Source organism: Crocodylus porosus, unplaced genomic scaffold (genome assembly GCF_001723895.1).
Source record: "Crocodylus porosus isolate Cpor-Errol unplaced genomic scaffold, CroPor_comp1, whole genome shotgun sequence".
Classification (NCBI taxonomy): Eukaryota; Metazoa; Chordata; order Crocodylia; family Crocodylidae; genus Crocodylus; species Crocodylus porosus.
In genome coordinates this window covers 777,944-801,185 of record NW_017728932.1, presented here as the reverse complement: position 1 = coordinate 801,185, position 23,242 = coordinate 777,944, and the positions used below count along the sequence as shown (strand labels likewise).

At 43.3% G+C, this 23,242-nt stretch overlaps 2 protein-coding genes across 5 annotated transcripts in view; both read left to right on the top strand.

Annotated features, from left to right (window-relative positions):
* TAF15 (TATA-box binding protein associated factor 15) overlaps positions 1–13,389 on the top strand; it is a 36,431-nt gene extending 23,042 nt beyond the window's left edge. For 3 of the 4 annotated variants that reach the window (XM_019545381.1, XM_019545380.1, XM_019545379.1), the window contains exons 8-16: positions 1,835–1,869; positions 2,410–2,442; positions 3,340–3,449; positions 3,886–4,015; positions 10,685–10,774; positions 12,244–12,328; positions 12,422–12,507; positions 12,620–12,722; positions 13,032–13,389. In XM_019545381.1, coding sequence (XP_019400926.1) covers positions 1,835–1,869; positions 2,410–2,442; positions 3,340–3,449; positions 3,886–4,015; positions 10,685–10,774; positions 12,244–12,328; positions 12,422–12,507; positions 12,620–12,722; positions 13,032–13,071 — 712 coding nt within the window. In that variant the 3' untranslated portion in view covers positions 13,072–13,389. Of the gene's footprint in view, positions 1–1,834; positions 1,870–2,409; positions 2,443–3,339; positions 3,450–3,885; positions 4,016–10,684; positions 10,775–12,243; positions 12,329–12,421; positions 12,508–12,619; positions 12,723–13,031 lie in introns of those variants that run through there. The other variant, XR_002102950.1, reaches the window with a different exon arrangement.
* Positions 13,390–22,808: 9,419 nt separating this feature from the next.
* The window catches only part of MMP28 (matrix metallopeptidase 28), a 44,494-nt gene continuing 44,060 nt past the window's right edge, over positions 22,809–23,242 (top strand). Inside the window, exon 1 of the mRNA XM_019545284.1 lies at positions 22,809–22,964. Within this exon, the coding sequence (XP_019400829.1) occupies positions 22,809–22,964 (156 nt within the window). The remainder of the gene's footprint in view (positions 22,965–23,242) is intronic.

Genomic DNA, 23,242 nt, shown 5'->3' with positions numbered 1-23,242 from the left:
TACAGAATTTGAACATGAAATTAGTCTGATTTCATTTACTATAAATTAGTGTCCATAGTTGTAAATTAACAAATTTTATTCAGTGGCCTGTAATAAGGAGGATATGGAGAACCTTGTCCTTAGCTTGGAGTGAATTGTGGGTAGCAGGTTTCAAATAGAATTTTTATGACCTTGTTTCTGGTTGTACCATCTGTCTTTAAAATGATCTATCCTTGAAGAGAGGCCATCCTTAAATGTGTTTGGAACACATACATTTTCCTTTTTATATAGCTGAATAAAATTGTTTATGTGTAAGTAATTGCCACTTAGTTTTCCAAATAACACATGGTACAATAACAACTTAAAATCTGCAGCAGCAATCTATTAAAATACATCTCAGTTAAAGATAATATTTTATGACTGAAATACCATGTCAGGTTATGTCATGTTGTGCTAGCTGTTACTATACAAGTTCTCCTAACTAAATTACATAGTACCTAGTAACATTTTGACCCTCCAAATTTCAGACATTAATTTTACCCCCTTTTATAGAAAGCTTATAGATTACAACTTTAAAAAAAGGAATATATCTTGCATTCAGTATTCTACATTTTTCTACAACAGAACATGTGTGTACCACATTCTAAAACAATGAATCCCATGCTGAAGTGTCCTAGCTATCTTTGGTATCCTTTATTTTGGGTTCATGTTTGCAGTCTGACAGATTGAGATGGGTTTGATTTAAAAATTGAAGAGACTGCTTACTGTCAGGACGCTACTACAGAGGCTCCTTCTGCTGAAGACTCTGTGAAAGTTGGGAATGTTCAATTAGTTGAGTATTTACTTGTATTTTTTTTCTTTATCTTAGTTACTCAGCTTGGAAGTTCTTAGGATGAAGAATAGATGAACTTGTCAGGTTTCTTATAGATAACAGTTTCTTAGAGAGAATCTCTACTCCCTAACTTTGAGCAGACAATTCTAAAATATTTAAATGATCTGGCAATTTAACTTAAAGAATTCTACTAATATTTTTCCCCCCTTTGTGGTTTTAAATATTGAGTATATTTAAATCTTTTCACATGAATGTAATTAAAATAATAAATTCTGGAGAATACTGCCACCAGGGAAATCACACTTGATAAAGTAGTCCTGGGGAGATATCAGGCTTTTACTTGTGATAAAATTGGCTTGGGAAGGCATAATAAGCTTGTTTAAACTCCATTTACAGTCTTTCAAATTAATGTGTTAATATGTTAACTTGGTCTACATCTTATGCCACAGGTCTCAGAGTGAATTAATTGAAACTTCCACAACTCGGCCACTGAAGCTTATTCTTATATATGCATGCTTTCTGTTTAATCTGAAATTTCTAGTAGTACCATATAGCCAAATTTTAACATCTTCCCAGATTTTTTTCCCCAGAGCCTGATTATTAATGCTAATTATTCCCAGTTAATGAATGTATAACTTTAGTTCATTTTATTCCTAACACACAGTGATAATTACTCTGAGCTATTACTTGTATGTACAGTTAAAGCCTGTTAACTTTTTTTTAAAGTATGCCTCTCTTCAAAACCCACCTTTAAATAGTATACATTTGGAAAAGCATTTAATTTAACGCATCTACGTACCTTTATTTCAGCAACTCATTGGGAGCCTAGCTGTTAGACTTTATGCTCTTTGAAGTGATTCACTTCCAGTTAGCTAATTTTTTAACTTAATTAGTACGGGAAACACAGAAGTGATGCTTTAGGCAGTAACTCTCAACTTGTGATCAGTTAAGTGTAGATTGAGCCTTGGGCTCAGCACATAGAGACTTAAGGAAGAAATCATTTCTTCAATTTTTCCTCTGCAGTGGTGGTGACCGTGGTGGCTTCAAAAATTTTGGTGGTAAGTGCCGAGTATCAAAAATGTTTCAGTGGAAATTCTGTATAAATCTAAGAGCCACCGATACTTTGTTACGATCCAATAAACGCATTCTAGCATTTCTGTTTTGCTGAGGCTGGTGTGTTTGTGTGCTTTTAAAAATCAGTCTTAACAATAAGATGGATTTTTACTCTGTCAAATTGCATGAAATAATTTGTGGGGACCAGTGACCTTTCCTGGCTTTTGTTTTGTTACAAATGCTGCTTAGAAAGATACTAGTGACAAAACTGGTAAACTGCCTGGTAATCTGACAACCAGCATTTGCAAGATAACACCAGCATAATGTCAGTGTGGCAGCTGCCACATACTGCAAGTTAAAGAACATGTTAATATTCTACAGATGCTGAACATTTTAGTCTAAATACTTTCTAAATCTCTGGTTAAAATCCTATATTTTTAGATACATTGCAAACATAGCTTGAATACTTGTTATATTAAAACAAACAAACAAAAGAATTCCTTGGTTAAAATAGTCTTCCCTTTTTTACCTGTCCTGTTCTGTAGGTCAAAAGGATTATGGACAGAAATCAGATGCTGGTAAGAAAACAAGAAATTTGGATTGCATCTTATCATAGTTCAGAATTTTTGGAATGTATGTACTCCTAAAATTCATGCCTGGAAATGTGAGGTGAAATGTATTATTTCAGTATGGTTTAACCCAATGGGCTCTTCTGGGAAAGATCAAGTTTGTTAATGGTATATAAGAACTTGATAAATTAGGGTTTTTCCTTGTTTACGTGTCACAATGTCGAGCAAGTTGGAACAAACTTTTTCTAGTGAATGTTGGATCAGCTTGACTCTGTGTAACAGTATTAATGCTTCCCTGTAGATGCTGAAGTTCAGATAGGAGTCCGTTCTTAAAAGAACACTCATAGTAAGATAGTTCTTACACTTGAATGCATTCTTCATATTTTTTCTCCATTATTGCTGTTCACTTTTTCGCTTTGTTGAATTTGAAACTAAATTTAAATGGTGTTGCTTTGTTTATAATTGCATCTTTTGAACAAGACTCCAACATTTTCCTAACAATGTTGGGACTTCCAAACTTTGTTGCATTTTTAAAAATATATCTCAACTATATTCCAACTGGAGTGTTCCAGTTAGAGGCATACTATAAAGCCTGTCTGTCAGTCAATCTAGCGTGCCTTCTGTTAAGCTGCTCGAAATCAAGTACTGTGCTCCTGCAGTTCTCAAGTTGATACTATTAGCTTCAACAGCAAAGATTTCTTGACTTCACAAACTAACCGGAGAGCTCCAAAAATGCGTGATCTCAAAGGCACTTGCTGGGCCTTGTGCATCTGAGTTTTTAAAATGGAGGGGATTTTCTTTGATGTGGAAGCATATCAATTTTTTAACTGCTGTGATATGTAACAGCTGCATCTGGCTAATCCCTTCTGGCTAAGTTAGTTAAAAATAACTTAATTTTTTTAATAGATATGGAGTCTGAGAACTCTGATAACAACACCATCTTTGTGCAAGGACTCGGAGAGGATGTTTCAACCGATCAAGTGGCTGACTATTTCAAGCAAATAGGTATTATAAAGGTGTGTAAGGGGATACATTATTAAGAAAAGGCTTTGCCAACATGTTAGAATAATAGATTCCCTCTGTGCTGTTACCATTCAGGGTGTTTTCTCTCTATCATTCCCCAACAGTTGGAGATCATTTTATGCTCCCAATTCACAGATGACAGCTTACTTCAAAGGAACTGTGAGCACTACCATTTTAGTAGCCCAGATCTTAGCTGTCATTTTTCTTGTTCTACTCCTAGCTCTATATTCTTTTTTCCTCCACTAAATGCACAGATGTATCCCTTCCTTTAGCAGGTCTCTCATGTTTCAGTAAGTTCAGTAGACCCAAGACTCTCTTCTACCAATAGTGTCTTAATTGCAACTGCTCTTACCATTAACTTGTTTAACTGGTCATTTCTTCATTACTTCAATACATGTTGAGGAAATAATTTATTTCTTTTTTCTCCAGACCAACAAAAAGACTGGCAAACCTATGATAAACCTCTATACAGATAAAGATACTGGGAAATCAAAGGGAGAAGCAACAGTGTCTTTTGATGATCCTCCTTCTGCTAAAGCAGCTATTGACTGGTTTGATGGTAAGATATTTTTTTCCTGTTACGCACAGGGGGAAAAATAGAGATTACATATTAACACTTGCTCAAATTTTGATTGTTCCAGTTCTTGGAATTCTATTTCAGAGAGATTCCTGTGCACTTCTAGTGTGATAATTTAGTCATTAAGAAATAAAACATTTGAATAGTATAACTACATGCCAGTTGTTACTATGTGCCATTTAGTCTGAGAGTGGGTGTTGTCTGATGTTATTCAGGACAGCACAACTTCTCACGTCAAATTAACAATGGTAGCAACCAGGGGAATACAGATTTAAAAGCGGGAGAAAGTACAACAGTATCGGTATTACGGTATTCTGTTAGTGCTTAGAAGTCCGCTCCATGTTAAGGCCTGATTGTGCTAGGCACTTTGCATTTTAAAAGTAAGAGGATAATTCCTGTCCTTCAGAACTTACTATCTGAATAAACAAGACAAGCAAAGTGAGTTTCCTGTCAATGGCAGAGTTGGAAACTCCTGACTTCTCTTCTTGGTGCCCTGTCTGCTAGATTGTTTTGCCTCCCTAATGCTTCAAACCAAATCCTGTTAAGCAAACAGCAGTGTCTTAAGCCCTTTTGCAGTAGCTCTTTTTACCTGCATTTTGCACCACTCCCATTTTTCCCCTCAGTCTGTCAGGCTAATGTGGATACTTTAGCACTACATTGATACAAATTAGAACATAAACTCTGGCATTGCATTATAAATAGCTGATTAGAACTTGAAGTTATCACGCTAGTTTATTATTTCCTAAGAACTTCATAAAAGCATGTTGTTTATTATTTTAATCGTGAGGCAATTAGTAAAACCAAAACAAACATCTCTTTTGCCTTGTGGTTAGTAATTATTATGTAGCTAATTGAAAGCACAATTGAACAATTGTTAATACTGTACTGAAGCTCTACAGATGCTGAGTTTTCTGGAACTTGATCTCTTCTTCTCTCCACTAATGCGCTGCTACTAGTGATGCCCTTTTATAATAATGTTTCAGATAATATCAATAACTATTCTAATGGCTTTGTGTTTTTAGTGGAACTTGGTGCACACAGTTCTGGAGATCTGTGCCCAGTTCTGGAGCTGACATAATAAGCAAGAAGAAACCGAATAGCAGTTTTCACTGTTGCCCTTTTTTGGATAACATAATGCACATTAGTTCAGTTTAAATGTTCCTGTATTATGCACCCAAGCAGTAATAGGTCCCAAGCACCCCGTGACGAACCTTAAATTCATAAAGCCTACTAATTGTGACTTTAGTCCCTAGTCTCTGCCTGACTTCAGATTAACACAGCTAACTACTCCTCTTTAGAGAGCCAATCAAAGTAATGCTTTGAATATTACTGAAAAAACTTGCACATAAAATATGAATGATTTTTGTGGAGCATACAGGTGACTATTCTTTTTCAGTGTGGTCTCCTTTTTCAGCAGTGGCCTTTTTCCACTGGTAAACAAGAGTGTGCATCCCAACATTGTAAAAGCCCTTGTCTTTGTTGCAAAGCACCTGTCACACAACCTCTGTCTTTTTGGTGGCATCCTGAAAATGTTGCCCTTGTCGTCAGTCTCATCTTCTGGGCTGCACAGAAAATGGGGCAATACCGCCCGTCCAGACTATGGGATTGTCTCTGGTGCACAAGCTGATGTGTGGGTGAGGGTTGCCATGTGGAAGGAGTACCACAGACATGTCTCTGTCAGGCTCTTTGGATACAATACTTCAGTTCCTTCAGGATCTCCACATAGACCACTCAGTTTCCTGTGGCTTCCTGAAGCAAGAATCAAAAAGGAGAGTGAGCACCCTCAATGTTCATGACTTGCACAGGAGATAAATATTACTAGGCATTACTTTCTGACTGGCCTCATACGAAAGTGCATTTCTAGGTTTCCAAGTGGAAACCTAGGTTCAAATATACAAGAACTTTGCTATCTGTTTGGGGAACAAGATTATTTAACTTGTAAGCAGTACTGGTGACAAGAATGCCAGGGAAATGCATAAACCATCACCTTAGGCTCTTTTAATCTAAATTCCACAAGACATCTTTGCCATCTGTGGTGGACATTAGAGCTGTGCGAAGCTTCGGTCACTGATTTGATTTGGAAGAGTTTTGGCGCGATTTGGTGGCCAAATCCAAATCAAATCAGGAGACCCATTAATCTCTCTGAATTGAATTGGAAGCCTCTGATTCAGTTTGGAGAGATTCGACAGTTAGGCCATAGACGTAGCTTTTCTACATTCCTCAAGGTACCAGGCGCAGCTTGTGAACGCTGATACGGTGGGGCAGATGGAGCATCCCACAGGAGCAAGGGGGGGTCCCAACCATGCTCAGCAGCAGACCCGGAAGTGGACCAGACGTACTTCCGGTCCACTTCCAGGTCCACCGCAAAGCATGCAGGGGTCCTACCCCCCAGCTCAGCGACTAGTGCCTCCTGGGTCTGGGGGGGGCACCCGGGGGTTCCCCCACAGCCAATAACTGACCCTGCGTGGGGGGTTCTCGCGCATTTGGCAGCAGACCTGGAAGTGGACTGGAAGTAGATTCATAGATTGTTAGGGGCTGGAAGGAACCTTGTAGATCATCAGGTCCAGTCCCCCTGTACTAGGCAGGAAAAGACAACTGGGGTCAAGTGACCCCGGTGAGATGACTGTCCAGTGTCCATTTGAAGACTTCCAGGGTAGGTGACTGCATCACCTCTACAGTCTGGATGCCCTGACTGTGAAGGAGCTTTTCCTGGGATTGAGCCTGAAGCAGCTTTCCAGGAGTTTGTATCCATTGCTCCTGGCTGTTCACCAAGTTCTTGATGTACTCCCTGGATGTAGCGGTAAGTCACTACCAAGTCCCCTCTCAGCCTTCTCTTCTGTAGGCTGAAGAGGCCCAAGTCCGTCAACCTCTCTTCATATGGCTTATCTTGCAAATCCCTGACCATACAGGTGGCTCTTCTCTGGAGCCTCTCAAGTTTTTCCATGTCCTTGTTGAAGTGCAGCACCCAGAACTGGATGCAGTACTCCAGCTGCGGTCTCACCAGTGTGGAGTACAGTGGGAGTATCACTTCCTTAATTTTGCATGAGATGCAATGGTTAATGCATGCCAGCTGGCCACAGCATCAGCACTGCTGGCTTATGTTCATGCGGTGGTTGATCACGACCCCATGTCGCTTTTGGCTGTGGCACAAGTCAAATTGTCACCACCAGGCCTGTAGGTATGTTGGGGATTGTTTGCCCCCATATGGAGCACCTTACACTTCTGAGTGGTGAACTTCATCTGGTTCCAGTCCACCCAGCTCTCCAGCCTGTTTAGGTCTGTCTGTATCTGCAACTTATCTGCTGGCATGACCACGCTCCCCCATAACTTGGTATCATCTGCAAACTTGGCCTGGAGCTTTTCACCCCCACATCCAAATCATGGATAAAGATGTTCAAAAGCATCAGTCCAGGCACGGACCCCTGAGGAACACCAGTAGCTACTTCTTGCCAGGGTGACACAGATCTGTTCATGAGAACTCCCTGGGTCCTACCATGCAGCCAGTTTTCCACCCGCTGAACTGTTGAGCAGTTAAGCCCACAATCTCCCAGTTTTTCCACAAGGATATCATGGGATACTAGATCACAAAAGCCTTTTGGAAGTGTAGGTATATAATGCTGACCTCCTCTCCTGTGTGCAGGTGGCGACAGACTTGTTTGTAGAAGCAGCTGAGATTGGTAAGACAAGACCTACCTGCAACAAAGCCATGCTGACTGTCATTCAGAATCTTACCCTCAATAAGCCTAGATTGTTTAATAAGTTTTTCCAGGATTTTACCTGAGATGGAGGTTAGGCTGATTGGCCTATAGTTGCCTGGGTCCTCCCTCTTCCCCTTCTTGAAAATGGGCACAGTGTTGGCCCTCTTCCAATCCTCTGGGATCTCCCCTGTGTGCCACAGTTTCTGAAAGAGTTGTGCCAGGGGTTCTGCAGTGACTTCAGCCAGTTCCATCAGCACTCTCTCGGGTGAAGTCCATCTGGTCCTGCTGACTTATAAATGTCTAGTTTTTCTAGTTGGTTTTGCACCAGCTCAGCATCCACAGTGGAAAGACTATAATTCTCACCATACCCCCTGTGATCCTTGTCTCGCGTGTCTTTCCCCTTGGTCAGGTGAAATACTGAAGCAAAGTGGGCGTTCAGGAGTTCAGTTTTTTTCCTGAGGTTCCATTACCAGCTGTCCTGAGGTGTTAAGCAGAGGCACCACGCTTCCATTTGTTTTCCTTTGGATCCCTACATACCTAAAGAAGGATTTCTTATTGTCCTTGACTCCCTTGGCTAATTTAAACTCAGTCACCGCCTTAGCTTTCCTAATCATTTCCTTACAAGTGCGGACCGCTGTTGGGACAGTCCTCAAGGAGGACTCCGCCGGGTGTACACCTCTTGTTTCATTTTCAAGAGGACTGCAATGTCCCTATTGAGCCAGGAGGGCTTGTTAGCCCTTCTGCTACCTTTCCTTTTCATGGGAATGGTTTTCTTTTGTAATTCAAGGATTGTGTCCTTGAGGAACAACAACTTGGTGCATCCCATTTGCCTTTCATTGCTGGTCCCACATCGCCTCTCCTACTAATGTCCTGAGCCTGTCAAACTCAGCATTTTTGAAGCCCAGGACTTCAGTCTTGCTAGTTGATTTGTCAGCCTTGCGGCAGACAGTGAACCTGTTGGGCTCATGGTTGCTGTCATCCAGGCTACCCTCAGTGTTCAAGCCACACACCAAATTATCTCCTTTGGCCAAGACAAAGTCTAGGAGAGCGGTTGGCCCTTGCACTTCCTTGGTAGAAGAGCTCCTCGATTACAGTTGAGAGGCTGCATGACCGATCCAACCTAGCCAAGGGTTCCTCCCAATCTATGTCCGGGTAATTGAAGTTGCCCATGACAACCAAGTCCCTTGCACGCGAAGCCTCTGTCAGTTCTTGAGAGATCTCCAGATCCAGCTCCTCCTCTTGGTTCAGTGGCCTGTAGTAAATGGCCACACTTAGGTCCCTCTCACCTTGCCCCCCCACCCCCACCCCCGCCGAAGCTTGACCCAAAGGGTTTCAAGCCGCTTATCGAGGTGTACTGCTCCTGGCATTGGTGTACAGGGAGCTGAGGCCCCCTAACTGACACCCTCGATTTCCTGAGATGCTGTGGGACAACAGTTCTGTTAGCATTTTCAAAAATATTTACCTTGGTGTCCTCCATGTGGGAGATTTCCTGTGTGCCAGTCCCCAGGCATGCTCCACTTGGAGTTTTCCCATCCCCCAGCAAAGTCAGTTAAAAGCCCCGTCTAAAAGATCAGCCATCCTGGCTGAGAACAGGGACTTACCTGTCCGTATGAGATGGATGCCATCTTGTCCCAGGAGTCCTCTTTCCCTGAAGTGTGTGCTGTGGTCAAAGAAACCAACGCCCTTGCAGTAGCACCATTGTCAGAGGTGTCTGTTTACTTCTACACAGCCTTCCCTTTTGCGTCCGTGACCTGCAACAGGGAGCCCAAAAGAAAAAACTACTTGAGCCCCTAGTCCCTTGGGCCCAGCCCCCAGAGCCCTGTAGTTACCTGTGACTCATCCAGATTACTCCTGGCTGTGTGATTCATGCCCACATGGATGAGGAGCATGGGGTAGTAGTTGGAGGGACAGACGAGCCTGGGGATAGGCTCCTCTCCACAACATCCCAGATGTGGGCCCCAGGAAGGCAGCATGCCTCTCTGGCCAAGGGGTCCATGACCCTCAGGAGAGAGTCCTCCCTGAACCTAGTGTCCCCTCCTAGGGGTGGGAGTACTTACCTCCTGAGTACTTACCACCTCCTCTGGTGTCTCTGTCAGAGTTTCCTCATGCATGATGAGGGGAGTGTACCTGTTATGCATCATCAGGGGAGGAGTACCCCTAGCTCTGCATGCTCTGGATCTGGAGACTGCTGTCTTCCAGGTAGCTCTGGGAGGATCTTTGTGGCCAGTCTTCTTTGTGGCCACATTTTCCTCCACCTTCTTATTTACTTGTTCTTTTTCCTGGAGTAGGGCCCAGCAGTAACTGTCGATATAATCTTTGTGGGCCCTGATGGTGCATAGTTGATGTACCTCTTCCTCAAGCTCTTGCACTCAGCCCTCCAGAGACTCCACCAGGGAGCATACCCCACAAGTGGGGGTGCCCCAACATGCAGTTGCCAGCAGCCATGCCAGGCAGCCCCTGCAGTCCAGGGCCACAGGCTCTGTCTGGGTGGAGGTCTCAGTGATACCAGGATGCCTGTGGGTACGACAAGTCACCACCATGCCTGTTAAGTACTTCTGATCCACTTCCAGGTCTCAGCATTCACGAGCTGTGCCTGGTACCTTGAGGTACATAGAAAAACCATATAAAGCCATGTCTATGGTCAAATCACTGATTCTCTGAATCGGAATCAAATCTTCAGATTCAACCGAGTCAAATCAGGACAGTGATCTGAATCAGTTAACTGAATCATTGTCCCCTGAATTGGGCCGAATCTGAATCCAAATCAAATACTGCCCACTTTGCACACCCCTAGTGGACATGATATTTGAGCTAATACTTTCGGAAGTATATAAGGATTTTGCCCCGTTGTCTTTTTTTTCTAGTAATTTAACAGTGCAGACTACTGTTGCCTGTTGAACTTGTTCGTTATTGAGGTCCTGTGAGCTGTGTTCACCTTTTCCTTTTATTCTAGGTAAAGAATTCCATGGCAACGTTATCAAAGTGTCTTTTGCAACCAGAAGACCTGAATTCATGCGAGGAGGTGGTGGTGGTGGCCGTCGAGGTGGTACTAAAACTTAGAAGGCCTTTTCCTTTTGAAAATTTAATGCTTTCACTTATGATCTCTTTTAAAGAGTAGCTTCATAACAGTGACTTTTAATTATATACTGCATTATAGCATGGACTTCCGGAAGGCATAGTAGAAAGGGGTGACTTTTGGGACAGGAGGGACTAGGGGTGGTACAAAGTATGTGCAAGTTAAGTAAAACTGAATTCTGTACTTCAGGTTTTTTGGGCTGTTTGCAATTTTGCACATTCCTTCTGATCTGGAGATATTGTAGTTTGAAGCTTATCTTGGCTTAAGATAAAGCACTGACTTTAAGGCTGGGCATATGGAAGTGTACAACCCTGTGTTCCACTGTGGGTCTGCCTTTTGCCTTTGAATTTTAAAACACTTTTGTCCAAAATCTTCAAAAGAGACTAAGTAGGTTAGGCAGCCAAGTTCCTCCTAGCTCTGAACAGGAGTTGGGTATGTAATTCCTTCACTTCCCCTTGAAAATCCCAGGCAGTCTGCATAGTATATCTTTATCAGATGAGTCTGTTGGATATTAATCTTCATTTTGCAGGAAGAGCATTTTGCCCAGTGACTGGGAAGAAACACTAGTTTTTGGCCAAGCAGTTTTGGAGGCTAAAAAACAAATCCTTTTAACAGCTGTGTTTGGTGTGAAAGTTCACCACTTCTATGCTAAAAGCAAGTGTTGTGGTGTTCTAGTGTCTACATAGGAAGAACACTAGAGTTATTGGCCAGAGGTAATATTTTTTTTTTTTTTTTTTAGCTCTTATGAAGTGACTTGGTCTGCCCATATTTGTTTGCCATTGTATCAAACAGTGACATTTTTAGTAATGCACATTTGAAAAAGAAAATTAACTGCCAGATACAGGATTCAAACAGGGTAAGCTGTTGTAGTGCGGGTAAGAAGTTGTACAGAAACCATACGAAGCAGATTTCTCTGGCTGCCAGGTGCTGTTCCCACACACTATTTTTTTTCCTGTTGCCATGAGTTGAACTCTGCATCTGACACACATCTACAGTTAACAACATGTATTCATTGGGTTTACTGACATTTAGAGACTGGTCAGATGCTGCAACTTCTAAGCGTTAGTTACCTTGAAATGTTTATATCTTTTAAAATATTAAACATAATGATGATTGCCTCTTGGCTATTTTTAAAGTCTAGCATTATGTGGGAGACTTTTTTTTTTAATGGTTTTTCAATTTCATACTTTAATAAAGTATACAATTTTATACTTTATTGTCATTGACAGACTGATACCCATTTCTGGAGTTCCCAATTCATTTCCTGAAACTAATCTAGAACAGGGAGCTATTAAAGCATCCGGCTACTTTCTTCCCCCAAGAAAGTGTATCACTTGGGCTTTGAAACCAGTGATAGTCCTTCAGTAAACATTTCTCATGAGTAGGTCCATAGAAGCAATTCCCCTAGTTTATTCTGATTATAATTCTGTCTACAGGTTCACGAGGTGGATATGGAAGAGGTGGGGGCTTCCAGGGTAGAAGTGGGGAACCCAAAAATGGTGATTGGGTTTGTCCTAACCCGTAAGTGTTACTTTAATTGAGCAGTGGTTTTTCATGTATCCTCATTGAGTTTCCTAAGCAACTGAGCATGTGGAATCTTTTTATCTTTTCCAGGACCTGCAGTAACATGAACTTTGCTCGTAGGAATTCCTGCAATCAGTGTAATGAGCCCAGACCAGAAGATTTGCGTCCATCAGGAGGTGGGTACAAGATCAATACATACGTAAGAAGTTGCTGCTTTGAGTGTTCATGACATTTGCTGCATTTTTGTAAACCTGGCTGAAATTTTGCTTTTATGCTTCTTCCATACAGACCTTCGTGGGAGGGGAGGCTTTGGAGGTGAAAGAGGATACAGAGGACATGGTGGTAGAGGCAGTGACCGGGGCAGTAGTTATGGTGGTAAAATGGGAGGAAGGTAAGTATTTGTTATTTCATACCTACCTGTGGGATGTAGACTTCAGGAATGTGTCACACCTTGAGGTAGATGGAAAAGGCAGGTCCATGAACCATGTGTAGCAGTATTACATGCATGTATTTTTTCTTAGTTTAGTTGTATGCACAAAATATAGGCGTATATTATAGGCAAGTGCAGGCAGACCTACTTTAAAGTGTTCTGTGGGCATGATGGTATAGTGGAGCCTTGTGGGAGTGAGTAATTTCTGATTGTAAGGAGCGAGTCATGCTACAACAGGCAGAGCTAAAGAACTATCTTTTTTTCTTTCAGAAATGACTTCAGAAATGACCAGCGGAACAGACCATACTAAAGACCACTGCAAATGTTCCATTTGTCCTTTTGATCCGTTTAGTAGTGAAATCGCCAGTTTCACCTGCTGCTTTGCCCTTGGCATCTTTTGGATAATGGAATAACATGAAACTGGATTCTTATTTTTGTGGGAATGACTGGGGCAGTTTTTGGTTTGGGATTTTTTTTGAAGCAAGTCCATTGAAATTGTTAATTTCCAACATTTTCCCATTTTTTTTCCTTTCAACTTTTCAACTGGATGAACTGTAAAATATTGCCAAAATCTAACATGTTTTGTAAGACAACAATAAAAGCTGATTGTTTTATTTGGGAAATCTTACATAGTTTCTTCCAATCGCTTTATAACTAAGTCCTGTATGTTTTCACTCCACATTCTGCAGCTTACCCACGAAATAAATAAGAGTTTTCCTTACTTTAAATGGCAGATATCCCTAAGTACCTAGCTATGTAGGCCCTCTGTGGCTTAGTACTTGGAGAACACACTTTCAGTACATCTTCAATCGCAAAACTTTATGTAGCTAATGGCCCTTCCCCTCTTTTTCCCCCTGTTTACTTCCTGAGCAGAATCTGGAGTCACCTTCCCTAGAGCAGTGGTTCTCAACCTTTTTTTGTACCAGGACCCATTTATAAACATCAGTGGCCAGTCCTGACCCAGTAAATAGTTTAAGTAGAAAACAGCCCCCCCACCCCTGCTGGTGCCCCTCACTCCTGACCTGCTGTTCTTCACCCCCAGGACACAGGCCCCTGGTGTGTGGGGCAGGGAGGGCCCCAAGCACTCCTTGCAGGCTGGAACTCTGCCAGCCTGCAAGGGAAAAGCCACAGTTTCCCACATTTTTCTTCTTTAAAAGAGAATCCATTTTTAAAGTCTGTTTGTAACCCTTTCATATATTCTTGCAACCCACTTTTGGGTCATGACCCACAGGTTGAGAAACACTGCCCTAGAGATTTCTCTTACACAGGCTTGGTATGCACTGTTGTTGGAAAACAGAAGGTGGCAGTGTGTTCCCACGTTATTATCTAGGAATGTGATCTGTTCTTGAAATCCAGATAGAAATGAACTGAAATTAGTGTGGCAACTAGGTATTTCATAGCATCTTCAAGGTGAATTTGAATCTAGTCCTGGTCGTCTTAGAGATTGGTACCAGTGCAAACTGCACCAGGGGAGCCATCATTCTGAATTGGTGCGCTGTTAACTCCTGCTTTGTTTGATACCAATGACCAGCACACGTGCTAAAAGGAGAAATAACCCCTTTGGATCAGGGGTAGGCAATCCCTGACACGGGTGCCAGAACATGGTGGGCACAGGCATTTTGTTTTGCATGTGAGACTCAGGGCGGATGGTGGGGAAGGGCTGGGGATTCACTGCCACAACAAGGATTGGGCCCCTCATGGCTTCCCCACCATCTGCCCCTGGCATGCTAACACCTTACAAGTCAAGGTTGGTATTCTGCCCAAAAACATTGCCAACCCCTACTCTAGATTGTATTGACATTCTTGCTAGTCCAGGTTCCAAATTAGAAGCACTTTGTCAATGCAGCCATACCCGTGTACTTTACCAGCGCAGCACCCCAACCATGTACCAAGCTTATGCTGGCAAAATTGTACTTGCGTCAATACGGCTTATTAGTTTATTTCAGTCCCTGAGCAAAATAAAATATGTTATGACATGCTGCATTAGCAGAAGTGTCTACTGGTGAGTGTGTGTCATGCTCCTGACCAGCATTGCTATCCACGCAAAGGTGTGTAGTGTAGACCTAAGTTTAGCATGTCTTGCTGTTGAATAATAATAAAAAATCAGTGAAATACTGTACCTGAGTGGTGATATTTTAGGGCAAATCAGCCAAATGCAAGTGAAATAAGTATCTTGTAGAAATCAAATCAACTCTAAGCAAAATTCTGTTTCCTGACCTGGTTTTAGTGAGAAGGAATGTTTTCTATGCATTGGAGCTCTTCTAACCACTCTGAAATAATTTAGGGGGAGGGGGAATATATATGACTAGCTGCCATGTGGGCTAAGGGAAAGGAAACAAAGGAACGGTAAAAAGGAACCTTTCATTGCTTTATGAAGTTGCACAGTGGTGGGGCATTTTCTATTTCCCCTACCTAACTGCTTTTTATAAAACCTTATGTTCCTTGAAATGGCTTCCAAAAATACATGAAGTGGAATAGAGAGGAGGGAAAATGAAATGTGTAGGTGCATTTTCCCTTTTTACAGTCTTAATGCATATTTTTCCCTGAGATTTGCATCAGTTGACCAAAGTTTGCAGCATGGCTTTCTGTAGGTTACAAAGTGCATTCTAGTTTAAAACTAAAAATCAAAATGGTGGTAGGCCTGTGTGGTAGGAATTTCCAGAATAGGGTAGAGAAGTACTATCACCTCTTGTGTCTTGCACTTAATGTTTCTATTGATGCATCCCGAACCCGCGTTCACTGTCTGCGCAGCTGCATCATGCAGACTCACCTAAGTCTGTAATCTGTAATGCTTCTCTGTAGTACTGCCATTCAGCCAGGAGTCGCCCATTTTATATTTGTATTTATAATTATTCTTCCCGAACTGTAGTACCTTACATTTGTGAGCATTCAACTTCATCCTGTTACTTTCAGCCCAACTTTCCAGTCTGCCAAGATTCTTCTGAATTCTGCTCCTGTCCAATGTTTACAATCCTTCCCGCTTTGGTTTGACAACTTGCTGAAGAAGCTTCCTATGCCAGTATCCTAATTATTAATAAACATGTTGAACAGCACTGGGCCCAAGATGGACCCTTGTAGGACTCCAGTTGAAGCATGGCAGGCAATTCAGGCTGAGGGACTGGAATTAAAACCTGTTTAATGTAGAATGACTTGAACCAAGTGAAATTATGCCACTCGTAAGTTTAAAAAATATTTTACTTAGATTTTGCTGTTAAGTGCCCATTGCCTGAAGGCTTTGATCTCCAAGCAATGCAACAGCAAGCCTTCTATTGCAATATGTGGAAATGTCGTTTGCTGTACAAGCTAGTTTAAGAGGAAGCAGAGGTTTGAAAAATAAGGAAGAAAGGGAGGAAGGTTAGCAAAAGTGGAGAAGAGACCAAAAATTTAAGAATGAATGAGAAGATAGAAGGGAAAAGGGGTCAGTTTGTTTAGCACAGTTACTTCATCAAGGAGGAAGCACTGTTGTGGAAGAACCTAATCAAGGATGAGGATGTGGGAGCTGAGCAAAGGGCAATAGTGATGATTCTCACCCAGGGTGCTGTGGCACCCTGGGGTTCCTTGAGATCTTTTCCAGATTGTTGTGGAGCATTCACACAATGCTAGCACTGTAAGGTAGGCAAACATGATTCGCAAGACAAACACAGAGATTTCAAATAGGAATCCCTAGCATTAATATTCTGACCTGCTGTGGTCTTTGAGTTCTTTGCAATAGAAAAATCGCTCGTATTTTGTGGTTGTGAAAAAAAATCTGTGAAAACTAGGAGATGGCACCACCCCTTTGGAAAATGCTTAAATCTAACCAGGGGTGCCTCGAGTTGAAAAAGGTTGAGAACAGCCGGGCCATGATTATGCTAAAAAGCTTTTGCAGTTTAGCAGTCCTGGAATCCTATTCTGATTGTAGCAGCATAATTGTACCTCATACTGGTGTAATGTTGCACCCCATTGTCCTGGTAATAGTTCATTTTTGTGGAGTTGAATTGCTGTGGCATAGGTCGTGCTCGTGTCTAGCAACAGCTGTCACTGCCTGGCACATTTGTCACAGCAGCAGGTTTGTATACACCTGGCCTCAGTCATTCACCTAACTGGGGAAAACTGAATTGCACCCTCCTTTGGACAGTTTAATCCAAGTCCCCCCCCATCTTCATCTGGAATTTGAGTCACCTACCAACCCTATCCATTCCATATTGGCTGTAGTTCCTATTGAGGCCCAAATAGTAACTCATTCCCTTTCCCTTTAACTAAGAACACTTAAAAACTGTCAAGTCTGATGCTGCTGTGCAGGGTTATAAATCATAGCAGTATTGGAGGCTGGCAATCTGTTTTTAAGCAGCTAAATGACCAATTAAGTCTCCCAAGTAAACCACAAAACTGCTGAAGCTGATACCAACTTTACTGCCTCCCAGTCAGCAGTGAGTTTTTACATCTGCTCTGTTTTTACTGGATTTAAAATCTTCTGCACTGGTAACAGAAGATCATGGTTACAGTTAACACTGGTATCTCATGAAGCTAAGGCACTTTATATTGAAAGCTTTGTCTCAAGAAAAGTTGGCACATAAAGGTAAGGGTGTAGCATAAGCCAAAATGATTGACTGCTCTCAGAGGATATTGTTTCACGGGCAAGATAAATGTGGAGTTGGGAGGTACAGACTGGCTTTGGTTTAACCATATCAGTGCCCTGCTGTTTCTGCCAGGTCCTTCAGCACAGTGGTCTTCACAGAAGTGACCTGCCGAAGATCAGTGGAACAAGACTGAATGAGGAAACAACTGGCATCCAGGTGTAGGGAAAAAACCATAGCTGGTGACTCCAAGAGCTGGACCCAAAGTGAATCTTTTTCCAAACCAGGTAACACCTGCTAGTAACTGCCTTCTAATTAAACAAATTTGCTGTTCCTTCCAGTTACTGTCTTGCACCCATGGTAGAAAACATGTTTGATTTAGTGCCAGATTGAGCAAATTAGCAAACTAAAGCCAGTGCATCTCCTTATGACATTATTTGAAGATTTCTGGCTCTTTGTCTAATGATGTTCTATAAATAAGAGCCATTTATAAAAATAAATGCTATTTAGATGTTAGTGCTCCTCTTCATTGGAAGATCTCAAAGCACTTAACAAAGGTTGTTAGCATTTTACAGATGAGGGGAAAACTGAGGCACAGGTCATGGAATTGCCCAAGGCCAGTTACTGAGCTAAAAAGAATGCAGAAATCCTTGGTCTGTTTGGTGCTGTCTCCAAGACCAGGGCTGGCCAAGTGGTACCCTGCAAGGGTTTCACATGCATCCCCCACATTCCTGCCCAGCCATTACACCCCACCTCCCATGCTTCCTGATGCTACAGCAGCCGGGGTCCCCAGGCTCCCTCTCCCTTCTCTGACTTCTGGTTCCTTTTCTGTTTCTGGGGTGGGTCAGTGGGAAGGCAGTGTGTGTGTGTGTGTGTGGCACGAGCGAGAGCTGGGCTGTCTGTGGCAAGAGACAGAGGCTGCCCCCACTGCGTGTGTGGCCAAGAGGAAAGTTGTATTGCTTGTAAGCTGAAAGACCTGAGCTGCTTGCACTATGCATGTGGCCAGGAGACCTGGGCTGCTTGGACTGAGCACATGGTGAGCAGGGGAGAAGACCTTGGCTGCTCACACTGCCTGCAGGCAGGAAAGAAGAGGAGGGGGGAAAGAGCTGGGCTCCTTGCATGGTGGGGGTACCTTGGGGTGTTTGACTTGTGGTGCGTAGCCCAGGGTCTGGTGCATGTGGTCCCCCACTGTCCAGAAGTTGGATAGTCCTGCTGTAAACTGTACTATACCAAGGGGGTGAAGTCTCTGGCCTAAAGCAGCCCAAAGGCAGTATTGTAGCTCAGGTGCTAGTGGCTGAGGTCATAAGGGGAAACATTAGCATAATATAGGGGGCTGAGATCTCTGATGCAAATCATCTGGTCCTTTCCTCAGTCCCTTGCATTTTTGGGGGGCGGGGAGAGGCGAGGAGAGGGGGACTGGTGAAGCTACCATTTGGGAATATAATAAAACACTAGCAGGATGTTTTTAAAGATGCATCTAATGCTTACCAGACTGAAAAACAAGTTTATTAAATGAATCCCTGTAGAAAGGTGCCAGCACAGAAGCCATAATGCAATGAAAATCGCTCAACTTGCAACATGCTGCCAATTTTGCAGAGAGGGGGGGCCAAATGCAACCCATCCCAGAAAGGTGCTCATATACCACAAGCACGGGAATATTGGATGAAATCTTGGTACTACTAAGGCCTTTCAAGTCCAGTGGAGTCAGGACTATACCCACTGGAAACAACTACATTAGACAAGAGATGCCATCCAGTTTCCTGAATGACTATCACCATGCTGCATTACATAGCCCCCGGTAGATGGTGCCAGCTCATGTTCTCTTAAAACAGCCTTCAATCACCTTATAAAGGCTTTATAAGGTAACACAGCTGTCAAAATTCACTAAAGGTTAGGAGACCCTTTTTTTTAAATAACCAATCAGTTTTAAGGTATGACAGATTCTTCTGTCATTCAAATAGGGCCCTGATTCCCATGAAGTAGACAGATGCTTAACTACACTGCATAGCAACGAGTTCCATTGGCTGCAGTGGGACTGCTCAGAGCACAGACACTTAACCACAAGCATGAGTGTGTGGGACCGGAGCTAATTCTGCAGGGTGTTGTATTTGGTATTTAGCACACCCTCGGCCCAGATTACTTTAATATAAAAATAGTTTGCATGACTCTGCACAGTGGCTGGTTTAAAAGCACACAAGCCAAGTGTTCAAATCCAGTCCTGTGCCACAGGTAACTAACTTGTCATTTAGGTGTGGCCCCTAGGTAGTCAGCTGGGGTTCTTCCCCCAGTGTCATTATAAAACCCACCTCTGTTATCAGTCATGCCAATCTGACAGCAAAAGGGTAAAGGAATAAACATACTTTCCTAGTCCATAGAAGTTCTTTTCTTCTCTTTATCATTAGAGTATCCAAGCATCCTCAAAACAATGCGATGGTTTTCTGTGACTCCGTGTCTCTTGTATCTGCTCCCCAGGGAGGAGGGAGGAAGAATTGAGGGGGACAGGAATGTTGTTCTGGCAATGTTTTATTTTGGAGTGGTTTGTTTTCAATGTCCTTGCTGATCCCTGTCTCTAGCAGACAGGGCAGGTTGGGGTTGTGCACACAGCACTTCTAGCAGAAGCTGGTGGGATTTGTGAGAGAATTTGTTTCATGCTCAAGGACTGGCCTGCAAGAAAGTGCTGTCTCTTGCATATAAACGTTATCTTTGTGATAGGCTAAGCCTTGGAAACCTTGAATGATCGAAAAGTGGGGCTGGATTGGATGGAAAAGTAGGAAGGTCCAAACACCTGCTCAAGGCAGGATCATCCCTGACTAACCATTCCTGTCAATTGTCTGTCTAACCTTTTCTTAAAAGCTTCCAGAAATAAAGATTCTAGAGGCTCCCTGTTCAGGTGCTTAAGCACCCTCATAGTGAGCAAGTGCTTCTTAATATCCAATCTAAATTACCCTTGCTGCAGTTTAAGACCTTTGCTCCTTATCCTGTTCCCTGCAGCCACAGAGAAGTCCATCTCTGTCCATCATAGGACTTGAGAGTGAAGGACAGACGCACGCACGCACGCACACACACACACGCACAGCTGCCGATGGCTTTGTTGCACTCCCTCCTCACCACTGGGGCTTTGATCTGCCCCCCTCCCCCCACCTCCAGGCCCCTTCCCTCTCCCCCAGCTCTTTCCCCTCCCTTACCAGAATGGCACTCTATATGCACCAGAAGAAAAAATCCTGAGATTTGATCTCTCTGTTGGGGAGATCGTGAGTCAGAGTTAATTTGACTTGGATATCAGGAGTCTCAGGATTTTTTCATGAGAAGTTGGCATTACTGTTGACATGATTCGCACTGTTGAAACTTGTTCCACAGCTCACCTCTGCTGAAATCAGACAATGATTCATTTGCTGCTCAGCTGTTGGCTTGGCACTCTCTATATGCTATAGGTTTCGATAAATCCTAATGGCTCCAGACCTGATATTCTGGCAATAAAATCTCTTCTCCCATTAAATTTTTAAATTAAAAAAACAACATGAGGAGGGGGTGGTGAACATTCAGTGTGTGATAGATCTACCCTCTCTCTGGAGCCACAGGTCTAAATTCTGGACATCTTTTCAGCAGTTGGAGAATTAAGTTAATTTTGTTATGTTTTGTAATAAGATTATAAAGAACTATCTGGAGATTGAAGAAAGACACTGGAATCCCAGGCCATGCTTCAGGGTTTGTAGCACTTATTTTGGCCAAAATTTCTCTCCCTGTGCTCCCCTACAGTAGGTCGATTGCCTGTCTGCTAGTCTCCAAAGCGGTGGTTGGTTTTCAGTGCTGAATTGAATGATTCCTGGCCATAGGTCCCCATAATGTTTCTTGTGTTCTTCAGTAATTAAAAGCTCTTTGAGCCTGCTAAATCTGAGCCCCTTTCAGTGTGGGAGGGTAAAAGGTAGTTGAAACCTTCCCTCTGTCAGTTTTGAGTTTGATCGCAGCTGTGGAAGGTCTTCAGGTCATTTCAGGTTCACATGATTTGCCAGAACAGCTCAACTCTTATTTCTGTTCTCTGGGGCCAAAACCATCAGGAGAAGCAATTTCTGAGATTCTACAATCCAGACTCCATTCCTTGGCCCTGTATCAGCCTTGAGCTGAACACAGTCTCCCTGGCCCTCCTCTAACTTGTTGAGAGGCTCCATCCTCCAAGAACTACAGTGACTAACCCAGTAGTGCTGGGAAATTCAGAGTCAGAGCTGAAAGGTGGTTCCCTTGACCATCTCTAAGGTACAAGATGAGGCATCTTTCCAGATGGCTCCATACAGTGAAATAAGGGAGGGACAGTGTTCTCTGTTTTGTTTGGCTCTAAGCCAGTTGCTTTCCCCTGGTCAGTGGTCTTAAGTGGAACAGCAGATGATCAGTTACTTCCTAGATACATCCCCAGATGCATTTGTTTTTAAAGGAACTGTTACTTACAGCTGCATTAAAGCTTGGATCTGATTACCTGACCATTACTGGAGAGCAAATCAATATCAAATATTCATCCTGAACCACTCCAGCCTATATCTCCCCTCTTGTTCTTTATCTCTGACCACTCCCGTCTTGCTCTGCCAGGGATCTAAGCTTTGTAATTTCACTCTGCAGTGGTGCCTGCAACAATTCCAGTCTCGCCCCTCCCTTCTTCCTGCCTTCTACCAACCTTTATGTGTATAAAGACTTCCCTGTTTTTTGTCCCCTGCCCCCACACTCCCCTTTCTCTTTATTTAAATCTGTCCTCAAGGCCCCCAGATGCTACTCTACTTCAACAGCCTTCCAGCTGAGAGCAGTATCCAGTCTCTTAACCTGTATGCGTGCCTTTTCTGATGATGAATATCTTAAAGAATTAAAATTATTTTAGGCAATTCCCATCTCCTTACCTGTGTCTTGTATTTCTCCAGGAACCCTGTTGGCCCCTTGTAGATAAAGCGTGAATGAATAACAAAGCTAGAGAGAAAGATCCCAAGATTTAAAAAAAACAAAACCATGTGTTGCATGCCATTATAATTTAGTTGAGCCTGTTTCCCGGAGTGGTATCCATTGCTAGAGAATGCTGCTTGCTTTCTTTCCACCTCTCCACCTTGTCTCCCTTTAGAGCCCAGAACAAAGTCACAGGACCCACATCTGATCCTGTAAATCAATAATAGCACCAGTGAAATCTGTGGAATTACACCAGCATAAGGAAGGAATTGCTGGGTCCATCTGCTTTGCCTCCTGCAGGGTGCAAGCTTCTTCTTAACACCTTACCAGGCTGGAAGCCCAGTCTCAGCTGCAGTTTTACATACTACCCTGATACAGGTCACTTGAGGCTTGGATCTAGTGTAAATTCTGGTCATGTGTCATTGAGCTGCGGAGTCTGGGCTGCGCCCTGAGGAAAGGGGCTTAAGTCTCCTTTAATGCCCTGGAAGAGTTTGGAGCTGCACCTGGGTTTAGTTAACTCTAGTGCAGATGCTGTACTGGAGGGTAGGGGGAGCTCCAGCAGGGGACGAAAATGAAGCCGATATCAATCTGGGAGCAACTGGGTGACTTTAATCGGAGAGAAAGGAACAGCGACAGGTTTTTGGAGATGGAATTTGCGCCAGATGCTTTCACTGAGGAAGTGGAGAAGCGGGCAGAGTTAAAGGGACTGCCTGTGTCTTCCTCAAGAGCAAGATCCTCTAAGATCCAGTGCAGGACCCTGTCCTGTGCCCCTCACCCAAGCAGGGAGGATGAGGAGTGGTTCACTGCAAAGGAGTGCAGCCCTAAGCCCTAGGGTGCTGTCCTCCGGGCAGGGCCCCGAGATGCACTGCAAAGCCGGCACTTGTGCCTTGAATGAATGCACGCTGAGTGGGGCGAGCCTGGCACGAGAAGATGAGCGCGCGCCGCGGTCGGAGCAGGGGAGGGCTGTGCCGGGGGCAGGGCTCGCCGGGTCGCAGCGGCCCTGCC